The sequence below is a fragment of the Kogia breviceps genome, chromosome 3, assembly GCF_026419965.1.
Source record: "Kogia breviceps isolate mKogBre1 chromosome 3, mKogBre1 haplotype 1, whole genome shotgun sequence".
Lineage (NCBI taxonomy): Eukaryota > Metazoa > Chordata > Mammalia > Artiodactyla > Physeteridae > Kogia > Kogia breviceps.
The window spans coordinates 84,052,116-84,075,633 of NC_081312.1; the positions used below are offsets into that span (position 1 = coordinate 84,052,116).

Genomic DNA, 23,518 nt, shown 5'->3' on the forward strand with positions numbered 1-23,518 from the left:
TGAGGCTTGATTTGTGACCCAAGATGTGATCTATCCTGGAGAGTGTTCTGTGCACACTTGAGAAGAAAGTGTAATCTGCTGTTTTTGGATGGAATGTCCTATAAATATCAATTAAATCTATGTGGTCTATTGTGTCATTTAAAGCTTGTGTTTCCTTATTAATTTTCTGTTTGGAAGATCTGTCCATTGGTGTAAGTGAGGTGTTAAAGTCCCCCACTATTATTGTGTTACTGTCGATTTCCTCTTTTATAGCTGTTAGCAGTTGCCTTATGTATTGAGGTACTCCTATGTTGTGTGCATATATATTTATAACTGTTATATCTTCTTGGATTGATCCCTTGATTGTTATGTAGTGTCCATCCTTGTCTCTTGTAACATTCTTTATTTTAAAGTCTATTTTATCTGTTATGAGTATAGCTACTTTGGGGGATGCAATATCTTTTTCCATCCCCTCACTTTCATTCTGTATGTGTCCCTAGGTCTGAAGTGGGTCTCTTGTAGACAGCATATCTATGGGTCTTGTTTTTGTATCCATTCAGCACGCCTGTGTCTTTTGGTTGGAGCATTTGATCCATTTAGGTTTAAGGTGATTATTGATATGTATGTTCCTATGACCATTTTCTTAATTGTTTTTGGTTTGCTTTTGTAGGTCTTTTTCTTCTCCCACTTAGAGAAGTTCCTTTAGCATTTGTTGTAGAGGTGGTTTGGTGGTGTTGAATTCTCTTAGCTTTTGCTTGTCTGTAAAGCTTTTGATTTCTCCATCAAATCTGAATGAGATCCTTGCCGGGTAGAGTAATCTTGGTTGTAGGTTCTTCCCTTTCATCACATTAAGTATATCATGCCACTCCCTTCTGGCTTGTTGAGTTTCTGCTGAGAAATCAGCTGTTAACCTTATGGGAATTCCCTTGTATGTTATTTGTCATTTTTCCCTTGCTGCTTTCAATAATTTTTCTTTGTCTTTAATTTTTGCCAATTTGATTACTGTGTGTCTTGGTGTGTCTCTCAGGTTTATCCTGTATGGGACTTGCTGCGCATCCTGGACTTCGGTGGCTCTTTCCTTTCCCATGTTAGGGAAGTTTTCGACTATAATCTCTTCAAATATTTTCTCTGGTCCTTTCTCTCTCTATTCTCCTCTGGGACACCTATAATGCGAATGTTGTTGCATTTAATGTTGTCCCAGAGGTCTCTTAGGCTGTCTTCATTTCTTTTCATTCTTTTTTCTTTATTCTGTTCTGCAGCAGTGAATTCCACCATTCTGTCTTCCAGGTCACTTATCCGTTTTTCTGCCTCAGTTATTCTCCTGTTGATTCCTTCTAGTGTAGTTTTCATTTCAGTTATTTTATTCATCTCTGTTTGTTTGTTCTTTAATTTGTCTAGGTCTTTGTTAAACATTTCTTGCATCTTCTCGATCTTTGCCTCCATTCTTTTTCCCAGGTCCTGGATCATCTTAACTATCATTATTCTGAATTCTTATTCTGGAAGGTTGCCTATCTCCACTTCATTTAGTTGTTTTTCTGGGGTTTTATTTTGTTCTTTCATCTGGTACATAGCCCTCTGCCTTTTCATCTTGTCTATCTTTCTGTGAATGTGGTTTTTGTTCGACAGGCTGCAGGATTGTCGTTCTTCTTGCTTCTGCTGTCTGCCCTCCAGGTTTTGTTTTTAAACCATGCTTTAGGAAAATGTGACCAATGCCTATATAAAATAAAATTATGTGTAATGTTTAAAAAGTAGAACTTTTGGCTAAAATATTAATATTTCTTATCTTAATCTTTAATGATTGGCTCTCTAGAGAAAAAAAGATTTTCTTTTTCTCTTTTAGGTCAAAGAGCCTCCTGAAATCAATTTAGTTCTATACCCTCAGGGCTTGACTGGTGAAGAGGTATATGTGAAAGTGGATTTGAGAGTGAAATGCCCACCCACCTATCCAGATGTGTGAGTACATTTAGAAATAGCTTTGATGTGATTTCATTTCTCTGTTTTGAAAACATAGGAACAGGTTGAAGTTAATGGTGTTTTCTCCTTCTGGCCCCTATTCCATGTAAAATTTTATTTCCTATCACTTGCATTTCATCAAAACTACATCAGCAATAGACATTTTCATGAAACCTGTCTCCTGTTAAGTCAGCTTATAGTTAGTAGTCTCTATGGATGGTAATATTTGCTCCATGACTAATGTTTGCTTCCTCTGATATGTTAACTTTTGTTTGTTTAATTCTTCATAAACAAGTAAGAGGAACAATCTAGAAGAAAAAGATAAAGGTGCAGTGACTATAAAAGCCTTGTGGACTTAGTTTTAAAGTATGATAGGCATTAGGACTTAGAGTAAAGGTCCAATGGGACCTTTACTTCCTAGAGTAAAGGAGGATTTAGAGTTGCCCTGTTCCTGTGGGGGGACTGCTAAGGAGTCTTCACCACGCAGTCCCACACCCTGCAGGGCGTGTAACATCACTGGGCTCTACCCACTAATGCCAAGAGAGTTCCCCAGTCAGTGAGACAGCTGAAAACCTCACGTATTTCTAAACTCCCACTGAAGATGATACTCCCTCTGGCTGCGATTCACTTGTAAAACAAAAGCATTAGCTATCAGGACTTGAGTATTCTTTTTTTAAAGTACCATGCATATTCCATGTAATCTTTCCCCAGACATTCCATGTAGAAAAGCAGGTTGGCCTGAATGATGTTTTGTGGTTTGAGCTTGTTGTGTAGGAAGCCAGTGAAGGAAAGTGACATTAAAAGGAAGTCCTGCCTTACACAGTGGGTGGTAAATGTATGGGACTTGTCATCTTAAGACGTGATAGAGAATATGAAAATACAGATAGGTCAAGTTGAGTTCCTCAAATTTAGTAACCCACTTTTTGCCCAACCTCTATGCCTAGAGTATATATAGTAGGTATTCAGAAAGTTAATTTATGCATTAATTGAAGGGTGATTAATTTTATGAAAGAAAAATAAGACAGTGCCTCTCTAGGTTTTAGTTTTCCTGACACCGTATAGGTGGTGTCTTTTCTGATACCAACAGGATGTCCAGACAATTCAATTCAATTCTGACACTAAAATTGATAGCTGTGGTAGGGGCTCAGTCCCACAACAAGACTTAAGATGCCAGTTGCAAGTCCCAGTACTTCTGATCAACTGGCTATAAATTTGCAGGTTCCCATAATGCCCATGTTTGATAATTTGCTAGAACAGCTCACAGAACTCAGGAAGGCACTTCACTTACTATTACTGGTTTATTATATAGGATACAACTCAGGACCAGCCAGATGGAAGAGATGCTTAGACAAGGAATGTGGGGAGGGGCGCAGAGCTTCTTTGCCCTCTTGACATTGACTGATGTCCTCTGAGGGGGACACAATCACCCCTGGTTGAGAACCACTACTTTAGAGAACTCATCAAGTAAATCTTGATGTGTCCACTTGGTAAAAATATTCTTTAAGAAACAGCATGCAAATGCTTCACAAAAAGTTAAAAAGTAAACATTATAATATCAGCTACATAAAATTATGAATTATGTAGCAAAGGCATAAAGAGAACATTGGAAATTTTAAAGCAAGTTTAATTAGTGTTGCAGTTGAATTTTTCACAATTCTGTTAATATTGCTATATAATGACTGCTTGATTTTTTTTTTTTAATTATGTGAGTCTTGACTTGGGGAAACATTCCTATCTTTTGAGATGATATGGGGCAGGAAAACTTTCCTTTTCTGCAAAATAGTCCTTGATGCTACTGTGAGAGAGACAATCCTGGATTGGCTGGACCACACATAGACTCAGTAGTCTCTCTCAGATTTCCATCTATCCAACTAGATTGATGATTGTAGCAATCTATCATACTGAAACATTGAGAGAATCCATAGGTAAGTGAATAGTAAAGGCTTCGCCAAGGTAAAACGCCATGAATTACTCAGAAGTGCTTGGTGGGAAGTGATGAATCATCTTCTCTTCAAATGAAGCCTACTTATTCTCAGAGTTGTTATTAGATGTGTATTGGTTGGAAATAAAAGAACCCCAAGGGCTGGTTGTACTTTCCTTGGGTAGAAAGTGTTAACTCTTAGTTGCGCTCTATAGGAATGAAGAGGAGAGTGTGGTAGGCATCCACGGAAGAGCAGAGTTTGCAGAGTGTGCATGACTAGATTTATGTATGAGTAAGTGAGCTCATTTACAGCAGAATGAGTGCCCGGGACAGAGCATGTTGTAGGAATACTAGATAGATCACTGTGGCTCCATCTCACCTAGTATTCTTGTCCTGCTTTATGCCAGAGTGCAATAACGAGCACAGAGCGTCTGGACTCTGGCAGGTGAGCTGTCTGAGAAACTGATGTTGAGGGGCAAGCCAGGATGGAGTGTTACCATACAAGGGAGCTCATAGTGAAGTTACTAGGCTAGAATCACACACAGAGCTGGAGTGGTTTTTTAAAAGGCAGTAGACAGTAATTGATGTTAAAAATTTAAATCAGGTTGTAAAGCTGAAGTCACACAGAGGAGTTGGGGAGACCCCTGATCGAGCCCCAGTGACATATGTCTGGTCCTCTGGGGGATCAGGGCACCCAACTGCCCACACTGGCGACTAGCCAGCCCACTGCTGCCCCCACAGGCTGCAGGTGCCTCCATGTTGAGTACCGTGTCAACAGAGGTAAAGTTAAAATGCTTTTGAGATGAAAAGAAATGTTGCTGGGGGTACAGAGGGATTCACAAATGAGGCCCTTATGAAATCTCCAGGCCCCGAGCTTGGAACTTAGCAAATATTAATGCAAATAATCTGTACTTTCTAGAGTAACTCCTTTTTGTTTTTTTCTTTTCCAGAGTCCCTGAAATAGCATTAATGAATGCCAAAGGTCTGTCAAATGAAACTGTTAATTTGTTAAAGTCCCGCCTAGAAGAAGTGGCCGAAAAACATTGTGGCGAGGTATGATTTGTTAAACTGGAAGTATGAGAGTATGGTAAAAATCTTGTCATGTTCAACAGTGTTTGCCTTCTGGCCTTTTCTTTGGCTTAAAGCCTTTCCCGTTGCACTCAAATCTAAATTTCACTAGGATGTTTTGGGTTTTAGTGGTATCTACAAAGGGGAACATTGCTGTTTGTATTTTTTTAATTAACGGTATTTATGAATTACAAATTGTAGAGTGTATATAGATAGTACTGTTGCTTAAGAATTCTTCTGGAAGCACTTTATATGAACCTGGACATTCTTTTTGCACACTTTGGACCGGACATCATGACCTCATCTTGACTTCAACCTTTATGTTGGAAAATGTTTGCAGACAAGTGATTTCTCACCAAACTTTGCCACCTCTCCACTTTTCATATCAGAAGGACTGTTTTCCTTCTCAACAATTAACAATACACTCTCCTCCATCAATGTCCCTTTTATACCTGAGCATTTACACCTAGTTCAGTACTGATTCTTTTTTAATTCTGTGACATCAGGTTCTACATGAGCTCCCCCTTGGGTGGCAGAACTCTCTCTGGAGGGGTACACTAGGTGACTTCTTAGGCAGAGCATTACTGTGTTTATTAACTCTGTGTATACTGTATGTATAATTACTGAGAGTATTATTATCTCTTAAATATCATCTATTTCCTCACTTTTGTATAAGATCACTCAGTGTTTTTGCCTAGGTAGCTCATGCTTAACTATCCCATCCTATAATAAGTGAGAAGAGCTAAGTAAAGGCTAACCCTAGGCCTCCATGTCTATGCTGGACCACTAAGAAAGTGCCTGGACAGTTTTCTACTTGCATTCTATAACACATTGAGTCACAGCCATCTAAGTTGCGTTTCCAAGAACTTCAGTGATTGTTGTAGCATAGAAAGTGACTGTATGATAGCCAGGTCATGGAAGCAACCTAAATGCCCATCGACAGACGAATGGATAAAGAAGATGTGGTACATATATACAATGGAATATTACTCAACCATAGAAAGGAACAAAACTGGGGCATTTGTAGAGACGTGGATGGATCTAGAGACTGTCATACAGGGTGAAGTAAGTCAGAAAGAGAAAAACAAATATTGTATATTAATGCATATATGAGGAACCTAGAAAAATGGTACAGATGAAATGGTTTGCAGGGCAGAAATGGAGACACAAATATAGAAAACAAACATATGGACACCAGGTGGGGAATGTGGCAGGGGGTGGGGGTGGTGTGATGAATTGGGAGATTGGGATTGACATGTATACATGTATACACTAATATGTATAAAATGGATAACTAATAAGAACCTGCTGTATAAAAAAATAAATAAAATTCTAAAATTAAAAAAAAAGTGATTGTATAAAAAACTGAAACCATTTCCTTTAAGATCAGGAACAAGACAAGGTTGTCCACTCTCACCACTATTATTTAACATAGTGGTGGAAGTTTTAGCCACAGCAGTTAGAGAAGAAAAAGAAATAAAAGGAATCCAAATCAGAAAAGAAGTAAAGCTGTCGCTGTTTGCAGATGACATATAACTATACATAGAGAATCCTAAAGATGCTACCAGAAAACGACTAGAGCTAATCAATGAATTTGGTAGTTGCAGGATACAAAATTAATTTACAGAAATCTCTTGCATTCCTATATACTAATGATTAAAAATCTGAAAGAGAAATTAAGGAAACACTCCCATTTACCATTGCAACAAAAAGAATAAAATACCTAGGAATAAACCTACCTAGGGAGACAAAAGACCTGTATGCAGAAAACTATAAGACACTGATGAAAGAAATTAAAGATGATACAAATAGATGGAAAGATATGCCATGTTCTTGGATTGGAAGAATCAATATTGTGAAAATGACTATACTACACAAAGCAATCTATAGATTCAGTGCAATCCCTATCAAACTACCAATGGCATTTTTCACAGAACTAGAACAGAAAACTTCACAATTTGTATGGAAACACAAAAGACCCTGAATAGCCAAAGCAATCTTGAGAAGGAAAAACAGAGCTGGAGGAATCAGGCTCCTGAACTTCAGACTCTACTAAAAACCTACAGTAATCAAGACAGTATGGTACTGACACAAAAACAGAAATAAATATAGATCAATGAAACAGGATAGAAATCCCAGAGATAAACCCATGCACATATGGTCACCTTATTTTTGATAAAGGAGACAAGAATATACAATAGAGAAAAGACAGCCTCTTCAATAAGTGATGCTGGGAAAACTGGACAGCTACATGTAAAAGAATGAAATTAGAACACTCCCTAACCCCATACACAAAAATAAACTCAAAATGGATTAAAGACCTAAATGTAAGGCCAGATACTGTAAAACTCTTAGAGGAACACATAGGCAGAACACTCTATGACAAATCACAGCAAGATCCTTTTTGACCCACCTCCTAGAGTAATGGAAATAAAAACAAAAATAAACAAATGGGACCTAATGAAACTTAAAAGCTTTTGCACAGCAAAGGAAAACTTAAACAAGACGAAAAGACAACCATCAGAATAGGAGAAAATATTTGCAAATGAAGCAACTGACAAAGATAACCTCCAAAATTTACAAACAGCACATGCAGCTCAATATCAAAAAAACAAACAACCCAATCCAAAAATGGGCAGAAGACCTGAATAGACATTTCTCCAAAGAAGATATACAGATTGTCAACAAACAAATGAAAGGATGCTCAACATGACTAATCATTAGAGAAATGCAAATAAAAACTACAATGAGGTATCACACCAATCAGAATGGCCATCATCAAAAAATCTACAAAGAATAAATGCTGGAGAGGGTGTGGAGAAAAGGGAACCCTCTTGCACTGTTGGTGGGAATGTGAATTGATACAGCCACTATGGAGAACAGTATGGAGGTTCCTTAAAAAACTGCAAATAGAACTACCATACAACCCAGCAATCCCACTAGGCATATACCCTGAGAAAACCGTAACTCAAATAGGGTCATGTACCACAATGTTCATTGCAGCTCTATTTACAATAGCCGGGACATGGAAGCAACCTAAGTGTCCATCAATAGATGAATGGATAAAGAAGATGTGGCACATATATACAATGGAATATTACTCAGCCATAAAAAGAAACGAAATTGAATTATTTGTAGTGAGGTGGATGGACCTAGAGTCTGTCATACAGAGTGAAGTAAGAAAGAAAAAAACAAACACCGTATGCTAACACATATATATGGAATCTAAAAACAAAAAAAAGGTTCTGAACAGCCTAGGGGCAGGACAGGAATAAATACACAGATGTAGAGAATGGATTTGAGGACATGGGGAGGGGGAAGGGTAAGCTGGGACAAAGTGAGAGAGTGGCATGGTCATATATACACTTCCAAACGTAAAACAGAAAGCTAGTGGGAAGCAACCGCATAGCACAGGGAGATCAGCTCGATGCTTTGTTACCACCTAGAGGGGTGGGATAGGGAGGGTGGGAGGGAGATGCAAGAGGGAGGAGATATGGGGATATAAGTATATGTATAGTTGATTCACTTTGTTATAAAGCAGAAACTAACACACCATTGTAAAGCAATTATACTCCAATAAAGATGTTAAAAAAAAAAAAAGGAAGAAAGAAAGAGATTGTAGCACAGTCTGGAAAAAAAAATAGGCCTTGGGAATTATTCCAAAGTTCTTTCTAGTTTAAGTAGTTTCTAGTGTAGTCTAATGTCTAGCTGAAAAATAACATGGCGTTATATTGAAAATTCAGCTACAGAATCCTCTGGTTTCTTGGATTCATGATTTGTGATTTTTTTGGAAAAATGTTTTGCTGTATTTTATTTTATTTTATTTTATTTTTACAATGCAGTATTATTAACTATAATCGCTATGCTGTACATTAGATCCCCAGAACTTATTTATCTTATAACTGGAAGTTTGTACTCTTTGACCAACATATCTCCCCTTTTCTCCCACCCCCTCACCCCTGGCCCCTGGTAACCACCATTCTCGTCTCTGTTTCTTTTTCTTTTAAGTTATTATATTTTATTCTATTTATATTAGTTTAATACTTTTTAAATTTAACAAATGAATTAATGTATGTCAATGCTGTCTTACAGGTAGAAAAACCAAAATATCAAACCACCAAATTATATCTCAAGAGTACATGTTTTCTTGGAACTTGAGCCAAAATTGAAAGTTAGGGGTCCCTAACACTCTAGTTACTACCTCTGGCTCCTAGGCCGTGCAGACAACAAATACCACAAAACTGTTCTATTTTGAAAAACTAATAATTATGTATAAATACTTTAGTATTATTTATAAGTTCAAGTAAGGAAGTGTTCAGTATTTGGTTCTGTCCGAATTCAGTTATCTATTACTGTCTAAAATTTTTCCTAAAATGTAGCAGCTTAAAACAATAGCACTTTTAGTCTTTGTTTCTGTGAGTTCAGCTTTTTTATATTCCACCTGTAAGTGATATCATGCAGTATTTGTCTTTGTCTGACTTGTTTCACTTAACATAACACCTCAAGGTCCATCTGTGTCTTGCAAACAGGAGGATGTCCTTTTTCATGGCTCAACAATATTCTGGTGTGTGTGTGTGTATCACATCTTCTTTATTCACTTATTCGTTGACACTTAGGTTGTGTCCCTAGCTTGGCTATTGTGAATAATGCTGCAGTAACATGGGAGTACAGATATCTCTGCAAGATCCTTTGTTTTCATTTCCTTTGAATATATACTCAGAAGTGGGATTGCTGGATCATATGGTAGTTCTATTTTTAAGTTTTTGAGGAACCTACGTACTGTTTTCCATAGTGGCTGCACCAATTTACAGTCTCACCAAGAGTGTACCTGGGTTCCCTTTTCTCCACATCCTCACCAACACTTGTTATTTGCTGTCTTTTTGATGATAGCCATTTTAACAGGTGTGAGGTGATAACACATTGTGGTTTTGATTTGCATTACCCTGATGATTAGTGATGTTGAGTATCTTTTCATGTGCCTATTGGCCATTTGTATGTCTTCTTTGGGAAAGTGTCTGTTGTGTTCCTCTGCCCATTTTTTTTTTGAAGTTCGTGGGCCTCTCACTGTTGTGGCCTCTCCCGTTGCGGAGCACAGGCTCCGGACGTGCAGGCTCAGCGGCCATGGCTCATGGGCCTAGCCACTCCACGGCATGTGGGATCTTCCTGGACCGGGGCATGAACCCGTGTCCCCTGCATCAGCTGGCGGACTCTCAACCACTGCGCCACCAGGGAAGTCCCAGATTGTTTGGTTTCTTTTTTTTGCTACTGAGTTGTATGAGTTCTTTATGTATTTAAATATTGACTCCTTATCAGATGTATGATTTGCAAATATCTTCTCCCATTCTGTAGGTTACCTTTTCATTTGTTGATGGTTTCCTTTGCTGTGCAGAAACTTTTAAATTTGATGTAGTCCCACTTGTTTATTTCTGCGTTTGTTGTCCCCCCCCCACCTTTTTTGGCTTTATTGTAAATTATACCTTTTATTTTGAGATAATTATAGATTCACATGCAATTGTAAGAAATAATACCAGGAGAGACCAAATACCCTTTACTCAGTTTGCTCCAATGGGAACATTTTTGTAAAACTGTAGTGTAATATCATAACCAGGACATTGACATTGGTACAGTCAAGATACAGAATAGTTTCATCACCACAAGATCCCTAATGTTGCCACCTCCTTACACCCCCATGCCCTCCTTGATACCTGACAACCACTAATCTGTTCTCCATTTCCGTAATTGTCTCATTTCAAGGATGTTACATAAGTAGAGTCACAGTATGTGACCTTTGGGGTTTACTCTCCCTCCCCCCACCACTTCAGCATGATTCTGTGGAGACTCATCAGACTGTCACATGTATCAATAGTTGTTAATTTTTATTGTTGAGTAGTATTCCATCTTATAGGTGCACCACTGTTTATTTAGCCATCCAACAGGTGAAAGACAGCTGAATTATTTCCAGTTTGGGGCTATTAAAAATAAAGCTGCTGTAAACATTTTTGTACAGCTTTGGTATGAACATAAGTTCATTTCTCTGAAATAAATGCTCAAGAGTGCAGTTGTGGGTGTGTGGTACTGTGTGTTCAGTTTTTTAAGAAACTGCCCAAATTTTCCAGATTAGCTGACCACTTTACATTACTCTCAGCAATATGTGAGTGATCCAGTTTCTCCACATCCGTGTCAGCATTTGATGTTGTCAGTTTTCTATGTTATCCATTCTAATAGAAGTTGTGATGGTTAATTTTATGTGTCTGTTGGCTAGGCCATGGTACCTGGATATTTGGCCAAACATTATTCTGTATGTTTATTTGAAGGTATTTTTTAGATGAAATTAACATTTAAATCAGTATACTTTGAGTTAAGCAGATTACTCTCCATAAGGTGGGAGGGACTCACCCAGTCAGTTGAGGGCTTTAAAAGAAGAAGACTGGCCTCCCTGGAAGAAGGAATTGCCAGGAGGTGCCCTTGGGACTTGAACTGCAACATCAACTCTGCCCTGGGTCACCAGCCTGCTGGCCTACCCTGCAGAATTTGGACTTACCAGCGTCTATAATCAAGTGAACCAATTCCTTAAAATCAATCTCAATCAATTTTTCCCTCTCCCTCCTTCCTTCTCTCTCTCTCTCTCTCTCTCTCTCTCTCTCTCTCCATACACAGTCAGCTCTCCGTATCTGGGTACTACATCCGTGTATTCAGGTAACCATAGATGGAAAATATTCAGAAAAACAATCCAGGAAGTTCCAAAAAGCAGAACTTGAATTTGCTGCATGCCAACAACTATTTACATAGCATTTACATAGTATTTACAACTATTTACACAGTATTTTCGTTCTATTAGGTATTGTAAGTAATCTAGAGATGATTTAAAGTATACTGTGGGAGGATGCACATAGGTTATGTGCAGATACTATACCATATATATATATGTGGACACACAACCCTTCTATTTGGTTCTGTCTCTTGGGAGAACCCTGACTGATACAGATGCGTACTGCGAGGTGAGGCAGAGCAGCTGTTGTAAATGAGGTCAGGAGAGGCCCCACCAGGTGACATGTGAGCAGAGGCTGAGAGAAGCAAGACGATGGACTGTGTAGATTTGGGGGAGAGGGGGACAACAGCCAGTTTGGAGACTAGCTCTTATTTACATCCAGTCTTGTATGTTTTAACAGATTTATACAGAAAATGCTAGTAAATTAAATAGATTAGCAAAAGAAAAACCCTCCACTGCTTGGCTCCTGGCTCCTTTCTGGTGTAGAAATGGTTTCTCTTTGACGTGATGGAAACTGCCTTCTTTAACCAACTTTCCTTAAAAGAGCTTTTCACAGAATAGTTTGCCTCTTAGACTCTAGACTAGTGTTTCTCAACTGTAAATAGAAGTATATCCAGTGAAAGCCACAGCTTCTAGTACAACAAAACATACAGCTTCCCCCAACAATAGCTGTGGTTTCTCCCCAAGAGAAAGGTGAACACCAGGCAAACTATATATTCTTGTGTACAGTGAATTCTATTACTATTTACCACCCTAAGTCCTTTTAGAAATAATAATTTTTAATCTGCTTCATTGTAACTGAGGAAAAAGAAATTTCAGAGTGGTGGTCCTCATCTGCAGGAGCTTGGCCCTCTTGACCTCTTTGGGGTTGGAACAGTTGGTCAGTGTGGGGTCCCAGAAACCCTTGCTCTGTTGATTTACCAACCAAGCTATGGTTTATGATTTAGGGGTTGGGGAAAGTGGCTTCCTGCATTCACATAGGATGTCTGAGAGGAGGGCCTTTTTCCTTCTGATACTGTGAATGCTTCCCTAAGTGGAAATGAAATGCTTTCTAAGTATTAATTAGCCTCCTACTGGCCCATTACTAGCAGGGAGAGAGTGAGGCCTTTAAGCGTTTGCCTCTGTACCCCAGTAGGATGTTTTCAGTATGCTGTATGGATAGATGAAAGCTCTCATGTTAGCAATGATTATTCTCTGCTCAACTGTCATTATGTAGGCAGGTTTTCTAGTTGGGAAGGTAGTCTTTACTTTTATGCAGTCTTAAATATTTTACCAGATTTATTTATACAGAAAAATATTTATTGGATTTATTATACAGAAAATGCTAATAAATTGAATAGGATTGCAAAAGAAAAGTGAAGCTTTTTATTTATCTAGATAGAGATTTTTCTTGATGGCAACACAATGAAGTGAGTTCTATAAAAGCTTTTTCCTCCTGTGGTTGCATCCTAGACCTGATTTAGAACGTGTCACATCAAAATGAATATCACCATTGAGTGGGTCTCAGATGGCCTGCATGTTTTTCTGTAGTCTTACCTTGGGGCCCTGCTTTGTGTCACTTGAGCATTTGTGGTTGATTTCCATCCATGTGTTTAGGTGATGATATTTGAACTGGCTTACCATGTGCAGTCATTTCTCTGCGAGCACAACAAGCCCCCTCCCAAGTCTTTTCATGAAGAAATGCTGGAAAGGCGGGCTCAGGAGGAGCAACGGAGGCAGTTAGAGGCCAAGCGGAAAGAGGAAGAGGAGGTGAGACCCTTGTCACTGCAGTGTCCAGCCCAGAGGACTGTGAGCTCCTATAGGTTTTCCTCCGTCTCTACCTACTCACTTACTGGTATTTCTTTTAAGTTTTGCTCAGCATTTGATCCAAGAACCATGGATTCATGTGAAAGGAGGCCCTAAGAGTAACCAAGAAATAAATGCTATGAGTGATTCCCTCCCAAAAGATATCAATGCTACCCCTAGAACCCTTAGTCCAGGTTTTTAAATAAAAGAAAAAGCAAGTCAGCTTAACCAAACTTCTGGTGCTCTTTCTGTGCTTGTAAAGCTGTGTAGGAGTTCAGAGGCTATTATCTTCTTCCCTCTGTGGGACAAGTATCTCATGCCCAAATGAGTAGCCAAAGCCAGAGACTGAACGTTTTTTTGTTCACTAACCATTTGTACTTTTCCTTTATTTGCATACGGATGTATACTACTGTGTTATTTTTAAAATCCTTTAATCAAAGTTAATACATGTATCTAAATTTCCTTCCTGATTTTTAAGGTTTTTTTTCTCTTCTATTTAGTCTTTTAATAAACTTATCTAGAACTTATTTTGGTGTGGGTTGTAAAAGTGAGGGTCTGAGTTTTTCTTTTTTTTTTTCCCCAGTCATTTTCCTAACACATTTATTAATTAATCATTCATTCTTAAGTGATTTGTAATCATTTCTTTAAAGTGTATTTTACCTACTCATTTATATTAAGTTCTACTTGTGAATTATCTCTTTTGTTCAATTCATGTTTTTTTCTTGAGTCTCTACCGCACTCTTTGAGTTATTGTATCTTTATAACATTTGACTGTCTAAGTGAGGACCCCTGTCCCTTCCTTCATTCTTCTTTTTTTTTTCCGTTGGCTATTCTCACAGATAAATTATAGGATTGCTTTCTCAAAATCAAAACAAAACAAAGCCTGTGGGATTTTGAGTAAAATTGCACTAAACTTATGTATTCATTTAGGAAGAATTAACATTATGACAGTATTCAAACTTCCTATCCAGGAATGTTTTTCCATTTATTTTTATCTCTCAGTGAGGCTTTTTAGTTTTCTTCCCTTATGTGTTGCAATTACTTGTAGGGTTTTGTTTTTCCTGCTTTTCTTAAGTTCTTATTCCTGGTTCTTTTTTCCTGCTTCATCTTGTTCATCCTTTACTTATGTTAACACTGTCTTTGTGAGTTTCATTCATTTTTTTTTCCAACATTTATTTATTTGGCTGTGTCAGGTCTTAGTTGCGGCACGAGGGATTTTTTGGTTATTTTTTGGTTGCTGCATACGAAATCTAGTTCCCTGACTAGGGATCGAACCTGTGCCCCCTGCACTGGGAGCACGGAGTCTTAACCACTGGACCACCAGGGAAGTCCCGGTTCCATTCATTTTGTTACTGCTTATCTCCTATTTAATTGCGTAGCCTAGTTACCATTTAGGGTTTAAAGTTCCTTATTGTTGTCATTGTTCTTAGGCAGACACATTTTTACTAGAAGATAAAGATATTTAACAGTCTTGTTTTGGTGTCCTACTATAACTACCTGTAAGTTTGGGGTATGCTTTTACATTTTATATTATTGCTGTAATAGTTTTTGGTGAGTTTCTCAATGGTTTTGATATTTATAACCTGGAATTTTAGGCAGCTCGTAAAAAACACTATTTTTCTCTACCTAAATTCAGAATCATTTGAGTAATAGCTACATCAGTCAAATGGATAGAGATCAAAATGCCACTTCTAATACTGAGAAAACTGATTGGGGAATGCACCTGAAGGTCTGTGGCTTGTGGGAGTGAACCCAGCTCAGCCCACCTCCACCCGGCGGCCTGGCCGACAGTAGGCGCAAGTGCATGTTCTCTGCAGACAGGCAGGTATCAAAGAGGAGGGGTTCAGTCAAGTGTGGGGAGAAGTGAGCGGCCCATGGTGTTGCTGCAGTTAAAGTCCCTCCACGTTGGGAATCCCCTGGCGGTCCAGTGGTTAGGACTCTGTGCTTCCAAAAAAAGTCCCTCCACGTAGAAATGGGGAGTAAGTGTCCCTCCCCACACAGTTTTCACACCCATTTAAGTGGGAAGCCTATTGCCTAAGAACTCTGATAAAACTGACATAACTACAGTTTGTACTAAGGCTCTAGATATTCAGATCTCTTAGGAGATGAGAGCTTGAATTACTGAAATTCAAAAGATTTTTTGTGATTTCAGAATTCGTATGTTGTATGGGTTTCAGAGATTTGATGGCAGTATGATTTATTTCAGCAACGTGAAATCCTTCATGAGATTCAGAGAAGGAAAGAAGAGATAAAAGAAGAGAAAAAAAGGAAAGAAATGGCTAAGCAGGTACTCTAGCAATTCTGCCATACTCAAATAGTTTACATTTTGCTCAACATAAAATCTTTTTATTTCCATTGATGATATTTAATTACTGTATCTTTATAATGTTTGAATATCTGAGAAGTCAGGACCCCTGTCCTTCATTCTTCATTATTCTTTTTCCTTCATTATTATTTTTCCTCTCCTTTGTTAGTATCAGTAGTAAAGCTTAAAATGGAGCACTAAAAAGTCCCCCAAATATCATTCATTATATATTTTAGATTCTCCAAATGAGTAGCAAAATTTAGAGTTGTATGTTATCTGTAGATGACTTAGGCTTACGTAACTACAGTAGTTTATCAAAAGAGTTGAAGGAGAGAGGAGATTGAAGTTTTGATAATCAACCCAGACTGGAATTATTAATACTTGGAAAACAAAACTATTTGTTCATACAGAAGAGTGAATGGAAACCACATGGATCTCCCTGAGATTTCATTCAGTGATGGAAAAGGATTCAACAGAGCTGGTTTAGAAAGCAGGGGTGGAGGGCTTCCCTGGTGGCGCAGTGGTTGGGAGTCTGCCTGCTAATGCAGGGGACACGGGTTCGAGCCCTGGTCTGGGAGGATCCCACATGCCGCGGAGCAACTAGGCCCGTGAGCCACAACTACTGAGCCTGAGCGTCTGGAGCCTGTGCTCTGCAGCAAGAGAGGCCGCAACAGTGAGAGGCCCACGGACCGCAATGAAGAGTGGCCCCCGCTTGCCGCAACTAGAGAAAGCCCTTGCACAGAAACGAAGACCCAACACAGCCAAAAATAAATAAATAAATAAATAAACTCCTACCCCCAACATCTTCTTAAAAAAAAAAAAGCAGGGGTGGAAAAGGATAAAGTCCTTTTTCCTATATTTTTCCTGAGTCCAACTCAATCAAAAACCAGCTACACATGTTTGGAGAACTCCAGAGACAATTTTGCTCATTCTCTTTTAGAGAAATATGGCATTAAACTTAAGGGAAGCAATGAGGTACAGTGGGAGGAGGCACTGATGTGCAGGTAAGCAGCACTTTGGCTGAAAGCTTTGGCTTTTTTACTGCCTGGCTCTGCGACCTTGACAGATGACACTCTCCAAGGCTCATTTTCCTCACCTCTTAAGACGGCACAGATAATGCCTTCCTTTCAGTCTTTTTTTTTTTTTTTCCCGTTGCAAAGTACAGGCTCCGGACGCGCAGGCTCAGCGGCCATGGCTCACGGGCCCAGCCACTCCGCGGCATGTGGGATCTTCCGGGACCGGGTCACGAACCCGCGTCCCCTGCATCGGCAGGCGGACTCGCAACCACTGCGCCACCAGGGAAGCCCCCTTTCAGTCTTATGTAATTATTCCCACAGATAAATGTACTGCCCTTTGTGAATGTACAAAGCTGTATACAAATTTAAGGTGATATTACTGTTCCCACCAACTCTCCTATCTTACCTCTGATCTGCCTTCCTGTCACTCACTCTGCTCTCTCCTTGTTTGTTTGTTTTTTACAGTGTTCAAAATAGTTTAATATTGGAGTCAAGAAAGATAACAGAACAATACTAATTGTGTCAATAGACAGAAGACATAATCCAAACATAGACCCCCTCCACCCCATGTATATATAACTGATTTTTTGTTGTTGTTGTTTGTTTGTTTTTGCGGTACGTGGGCCTCTCACTGTTGTGGCCCCTCCCGTTGCGGAGCACAGGCTCTGGACGCTCAGGCTCAGCGGCCATGGCTCATGGGCCCAGCCGCCCCGCGGCATGTGGGATCCTCCCGGACCGGGGCACGAACCCGTGTCCCCTGTATCAGCAGGCGGACTCTCAACCACTGCACCACCAGGGAAGCCCTATAACTGATTTTTTGATTAAGGTACAAAGATAATTCTGAAGAAAGGATAGCCTTTTCAGCAAACGGTACTAGAACATTTTTTTTTCTTTTCCATTATGGTTTATTAACAGGATATTGAATCTGCTCTCTCTTTGAATGCCTCCTTCTGTTCATCTCTTGCTCTTCTCCCTAACTTTTCATGTATATTCCACGATTCTAAGCATTTTCGTTTATAAAATTCACATTCTCTTGAAACGGTAACCTGGCCTTCAGTTCTTGAACCAGTACATATTTGGACATTAAACTTTTAAAAGTTGAGTTCAACTTTATTACACTTGAAAACATTCAGCTTAAATAAGATTTGCATTCTCTACATATTTATAATTATGTACCATGATTGTCTTCCACTTATGACTTATATCTAAAGTAGGTTTTACTTTTCTTTTTTTAAGGAACGTTTAGAAATAGCTAGTTTCTCAAACCAAGATCATACCTCTAGGAAAGACCCAGGAGGACACAGAACAGCTGCCATTCTACATGGAGGCTCTCCTGACTTTATAGGAAATGGTAAACATCGGACCAACTCCTCTGGAAGGTCTAGGTAAGTCCCTGAGGTTTCTGATCTGGAAGGATGAAAGATGTAGAAGAATTAAAACAACTTGTAGCGAAATTTGGTGGAATTGTCACATGATAGTTTTAATAGCTTTTGCAGAGCCTGTATATCTTAATATATTAGTTAGCAATATGAAATGAAATTTTCATTTAACACTTTCCAAGTATCTTTCATGAAACCAGTTTTAGGGTTCATTCCCTTTTATAACAGTTACAACACTTCACAGTCTTGCCTCCAGTGCAGTTTGATCTGACTTTTAATGATCTAATTATTCAGTAAGTGATTTAAAAACTTTTCTCTGTCGGAATCATCATCCAGTCAGGTTTCACACTGTGTGTGTTTTCAGTCTGTAACTCCCTAGGTCCCACCACAGATGTAGGGAATACTCCAAAATGGGCACGGGTGTGGGAGATCCTTTACATGAGGACGGGAGCCCCAGTTTGCTGTCAGGGCTCCTCACCCTGTTGCTACTGAGGCCACTGGGCTTCCCTGTTACTGCAGCAAGTGGGCTCCTGGGTGGTTCCCTATCACCAGAGATGATATGAAAGATACTATCTCTTCCTCCACATCCTTTTCCACTAAAGAATTGAGACTTCCCTGTCTATTTGCTGTGACCCCCTGTGGACCAGAAAGGAATTTTAGTACAGAATCCATTTGTGAGTAGGTGGGTGATTAAGTAGTATAGGTATCATAATTCAGCTTCTTTATGTGTTTAAACTGTCTCTTGTGAGAATCTAAGCAGCACTTAAAACCAACATTTTCTTCTATAAAAAGAAACATTTTAGGTACCAAACTAAAAGCTAATACAATCTTTTGGGTTAGTTTGTTTATAAGAAGGAATCATTTCAGTTCTTTCTTTAATTATCTACTTTAAAAAAAAATCAGCTCAGAAATCATTTTGATATTAACATTTAACCACCCACTGTTAAGGTGAATTAAGTCTTTTCCTGAATGCAGTTTCTGGTAACAATTCCTTTTTAAGGTTATAACTCCTTGCACCAATTTAGATTGTTTTTGCAACTGGGCTTCCATTAGGCAACATAGTTTGAAGTTGTCAGAGTATTTCAGTAGGAAATAATTGACAGATTCCTACTGTGTTAGAAACAGTGGAAATAAATCAATGCCATGAGTAAGGATGTATAAAAAACAATTTTATTTAGTTTAAACATTTCCATTTTTGTGGCTAACTGTAAACAGTGGGTCCAAGATTAGACTTGGCTTTTGAGATCAGAGATTATTAGCAAGTTTATTCAAGGAAGGATAATAACTTCTCTCCCTCCTTGACATAGGTAGAACTTTTCATGTAGTGCTTGTAGAGGGCCATTTGTATGTCTTGGATAGAATGTGACATTCCATGAGCATCCAGGAAGAAATCATTTTTATGTATTGTTTGCTAACGTTGTTGTACAAACTTGCATGAACTCTGGCACTGTGTTGGCTACCGACTAGAAAAGAATGACTCTTTCTTAAATTATAGTTTATATGCTTCTTCAGTTAAGAAATAAAAAGTTTTGGGGCTTCCCTGGTGGCGCAGTGGTTGAGAATCCGCCTGCCGATGCAGGGGACACAGGTTTGTGCCCCGGTCCGGGAAGATCCCACATGCCGCGGAGCGGCTGGGCCCATGAGCCATGGCCGCTGAGCCTGTGCGTCCGGAGCCTGTGCTCTGCAAAGGGAGAGGCCACAACAGTGAGAGGCCCGCGTACCACAAAAAAAAAAAAAAAAAAGAAAAGAAAAAGTTTTTGATATACTGAAGTACCTCATGGCATACTCTTGATTCTTTTTCTTCCTTGCTATTCACTAGTCTTTGAGTTGGAAAGCCAAAGGAAATAAGTAGAGTGTTCCATTTTATCCTTTCAGTTAGTAGATACATTTGATAGAGTTAGTAGAGATGGCCTTGTCATCACTGTTGTCAGCAGGCATTATTTGAATTGGCTGTGACTGAAAACAATACAATCTAGAACCAGATACTTAATGAGCACTAACTAAAGGTCAGACACTGTTCTGAGTCCCGGGGATTCAATAAACAAGATCAGGAAGGACGCTGGTTTCATGGAGCTTATATTCTAGTTGGAGGAGACTGTCCACAAGCAAGCAAGAAAATGTCAGATAGTGACTAGCGCTCTGCAGAGAATTTAAATAGGCTGTCTTGAAGAAAGCCTGGATGGCTACTTTAGATTGGGTGTTTGGAGGAAGGAGTCCAAGGATTGGATCCTGAATGACAGAAGGACAGTGGCTTTCGACTGGGGGGGGGCACAGATACCGGATCTGGATGATGGAACAGAGCCAGCTGTTTGGGTAAAGAACAGCCGGTGCAGAAGACCCGAAGCCAGCCTGGCCTTGTGCTGCCCAGACCTCATCCAACAGGGCAGCGTGGCTAGAATGAGCGGGCATGGAGACAGTGGTTCAAGGGGGCGGCAGGGGTGTGTCACAGAGGGCTCTGTTGGTCGGGTCAGGAGTCTAGGTATAATGAGCAGCCATACGGGGTTTTAAAGAGGAATAAGATACCGTCTGATCCACGCTGAGTGAAATTCTTCCCGGCTGCCAGTGGAGAATGGAGAACAGGAGAGCAACAGTAGAGGAACAGTTTGTACATCACGCTTCATACTACTCTCCCCCTCCCTGAGCCTCTGCACGGCAGCCACGCTCATCTTCCAGTCCTTGGCGCACACCAAGCTCCTTCCCATCTCAGGGCCTCTGCCAGTCACTTTGCCTGCTATGCTCTCCCTGGGGCACTTTGCATGGCCGACTCCTTATCTTTCAGTTCTCTGCTCACAAGTGACCTCAGACGCCTTCCCTGAGCACCACCCCCAACCCGCTCCCCTGCTTAGTCACTTGTTCTCCAGTTCCCTGTTTTAAGTTTCTCCATAGCAGTTACTGCTAACTGAACTTCATATTCATTTGTTTGCTTTTTTATTGTCTTTCTCCTTTCATGACAATGTCAAGTTCATGCGAGCAAGGACCTCATCTGTGTTTCCCTCAGGGCCTGGAACAGTGCCTGGGAGAGACAGAGTAGGTGCTCAGTAAACATCTGATGAAGGGAGGGAGGGAGTCAGGAAGGATGATAGAAAGGGACAGACTGTCTTTTTAGCACTTGTAGGGTCTGCAGCCTCTTCAACCAGGGTGACTCAGCTTTTCTTTTTATGTGGGCATATCAAAAATCAATAAGGCTTTATTTAATGAAAGGTTTCCACTGCATAAAACAAGAGAAATAGAACAGAAAACCACTTACTGTTCTAGTGGAAAAAGCTTAAAGGCCTGATACTCAAGGGCCTGACCCCTTGACCCAGCTTTTCACGGATGTGTTTTTGTCTTTGTTGAACAGCTTTATTTTCTGTGTCCTTAAGGTTGTCTTTTTTCCTCCTCGAAGGATTTACCTTTTATTTTTTTTCAAATTGAGGTAAAATTCAAATAATATAAAACTAACCATTTTAAAGTGTCAGTTTAAACTAACCATTCAGTGTCAAGCTGTCTTTTGTAAAGTGCAGACATAGTTCTTCCTGCCTTCTTCCCAGGGATGTTGTATCTCATAAATGGGCACTTTGAACTTTTTAGGAGAAGCAAAAAAAGAAAAAAAAATTCTATAATGTAGTTCATGGTAGAGAATTATTTTCACAGTTTCAGACATGCCTTCTGTGCAGGTTACTAAAGTGTAGCCCAGATTGTAGGATACATCACCCATTTTCACCAGGAAACAGCATCAGGTTGTCTCCTAGTCTGTTTTCCTAATTTTGACACCAGGTGAGGTAACTGCTGGCTATTCCTCCTTACAGAGAAGAGATAATTAAGGGTATAAGTGTTACCCAGCTGGGTTCTTGGACTCTTTAATCAATAGAAATTGATAAGAGGCCAGATGAGAAATTCAGGCAAGGCTTTACTGGGACTCATGCTGTAGCATGTGGGAGCAAAAACAAATAACAGGTGCCCTTGTTCTCTCTCTGAGGTGGGAGGGGGGCAAGCTGGTGCCTTAAATGGGGTGAGGGTAGGGGCAGACCCCTGGGTCGGGCCGGAGGGGTGACTTGGGTGGTCGGCCCCACCCCCCTTGGTGGTGCTGTGTGCAGGGTGCATGCTCAGTACCCTGCTTTGCTCCCAACACCTCAGAAGTGGCAGTTGGGTTTTTGGTCTCTTTGTATCTTGTTGTTCATAATTTGCCCCAATGGCGCATGCATGCAGTTATTTTTAGTCCCTTATAGTTTCTTTGTATTCCGTTGCTCTAGGAGATGTTTGTCCAGGTGAAAGCACTGCAGTAAAAGGTCCCAGGTCCCAGCCTGTCTCCTAAGTATAAGACATGGGCTGGGGAACCTCTGAAGTATTAAGGATGTGGGTAGGGAAAGAAGGAATCCTTGATACATCTCTCCAAACTTGTGAGCCTCCATTGTTCACAGTCTCTCCAGTTGGCTCCATGGAGGCATAGACTGGTTCACTTCAAATTAAGCAATCTCAGCAATTCTTACTAACTTTATATCCACAGAGCTGCCTGGAGTTTCAAATTGGGAGACCAAGAGCTAGAGTTTTCTGTGGCATCTTGGTGAGTTAGGCAGGAAGGTGAGACTACCCTAGCCCCTGTGTCTCATATGATATCTCCCTTTTTCCATCCCATCCCAACCATCTATACCATTGACCATGTTGGCAGAGCAGTCTTTTGGGTGAGAGTCTGATTCTCAAGTCCCTAGTAGACAAATTGCCCCCTCTTTTCTTGCTACTTGGCTTTTTAAAAAATCATATTTTCTTCTTATTTGAGGTAGCAAGGTCCTAGATGCCTAATTTAGTCTTCTAAAATTGAACTGTGTCTAATTATCTGTTCTTTATAAAACCCAGTTAATGTTATTTGGCAATTTTGTTTAAAACACCCTTTATCCTGTGTACTGCCACAGCTACTGGGAAAAACTGATAACATGGGTGATATTTCTAATGATATTGCAAACCCCCATGAACATTCCATAATCTAGAATTAATCATTGGCAATGACGGGACTTCCCTGGTAGTCCAGTGGTAAAGAATCCACCTTCCAATGCAGGGGATACCGGTTCCATCCCTGGTTAGGGAACTAAGATCCCACATGCTGTGGGGCAACTAAGCCCACACACCACAGCTACTGAGCCAGCACACCTCAACTAGAGAGCCCACATGCCACAAACTACAGAGCCCACATGCCCTGGAGCCTTCACGCCACAACTAGAGAGAAGCCCATGTGCCACAACGAAAGACCCCCGTGTGCCGCAACTAAGACCCGACGCAGCCAAAAATAAATAATAAATAAATCTAAAAAAAAAAAAATCATTGGCAATGGCACCAGTGTTAATTGCTTCTAAATACCATTTGATTGCA

General features: G+C 39.9%; 1 protein-coding gene across 6 annotated transcripts in view; it reads left to right on the top strand.

Moving 5' to 3' along the window:
- Positions 1–23,518, top strand: part of EIF2AK4 (eukaryotic translation initiation factor 2 alpha kinase 4) — a 115,711-nt gene that overhangs the window by 10,447 nt on the left and 81,746 nt on the right. For 5 of the 6 annotated variants that reach the window (XR_010839647.1, XM_059058993.2, XM_067028951.1 and 2 more), the window contains exons 2-6: positions 1,820–1,932; positions 4,804–4,906; positions 13,287–13,439; positions 15,682–15,762; positions 18,033–18,181. Coding sequence is in view for 5 of the 6 variants with exons in the window: in XM_059058993.2 (XP_058914976.1) it covers positions 1,820–1,932; positions 4,804–4,906; positions 13,287–13,439; positions 15,682–15,762; positions 18,033–18,181 (599 nt within the window). In the remaining variant the exon portion in view is untranslated. The remainder of the gene's footprint in view (positions 1–1,819; positions 1,933–4,803; positions 4,907–13,286; positions 13,440–15,681; positions 15,763–18,032; positions 18,182–23,518) is intronic. The other variant, XM_067028952.1, reaches the window with a different exon arrangement.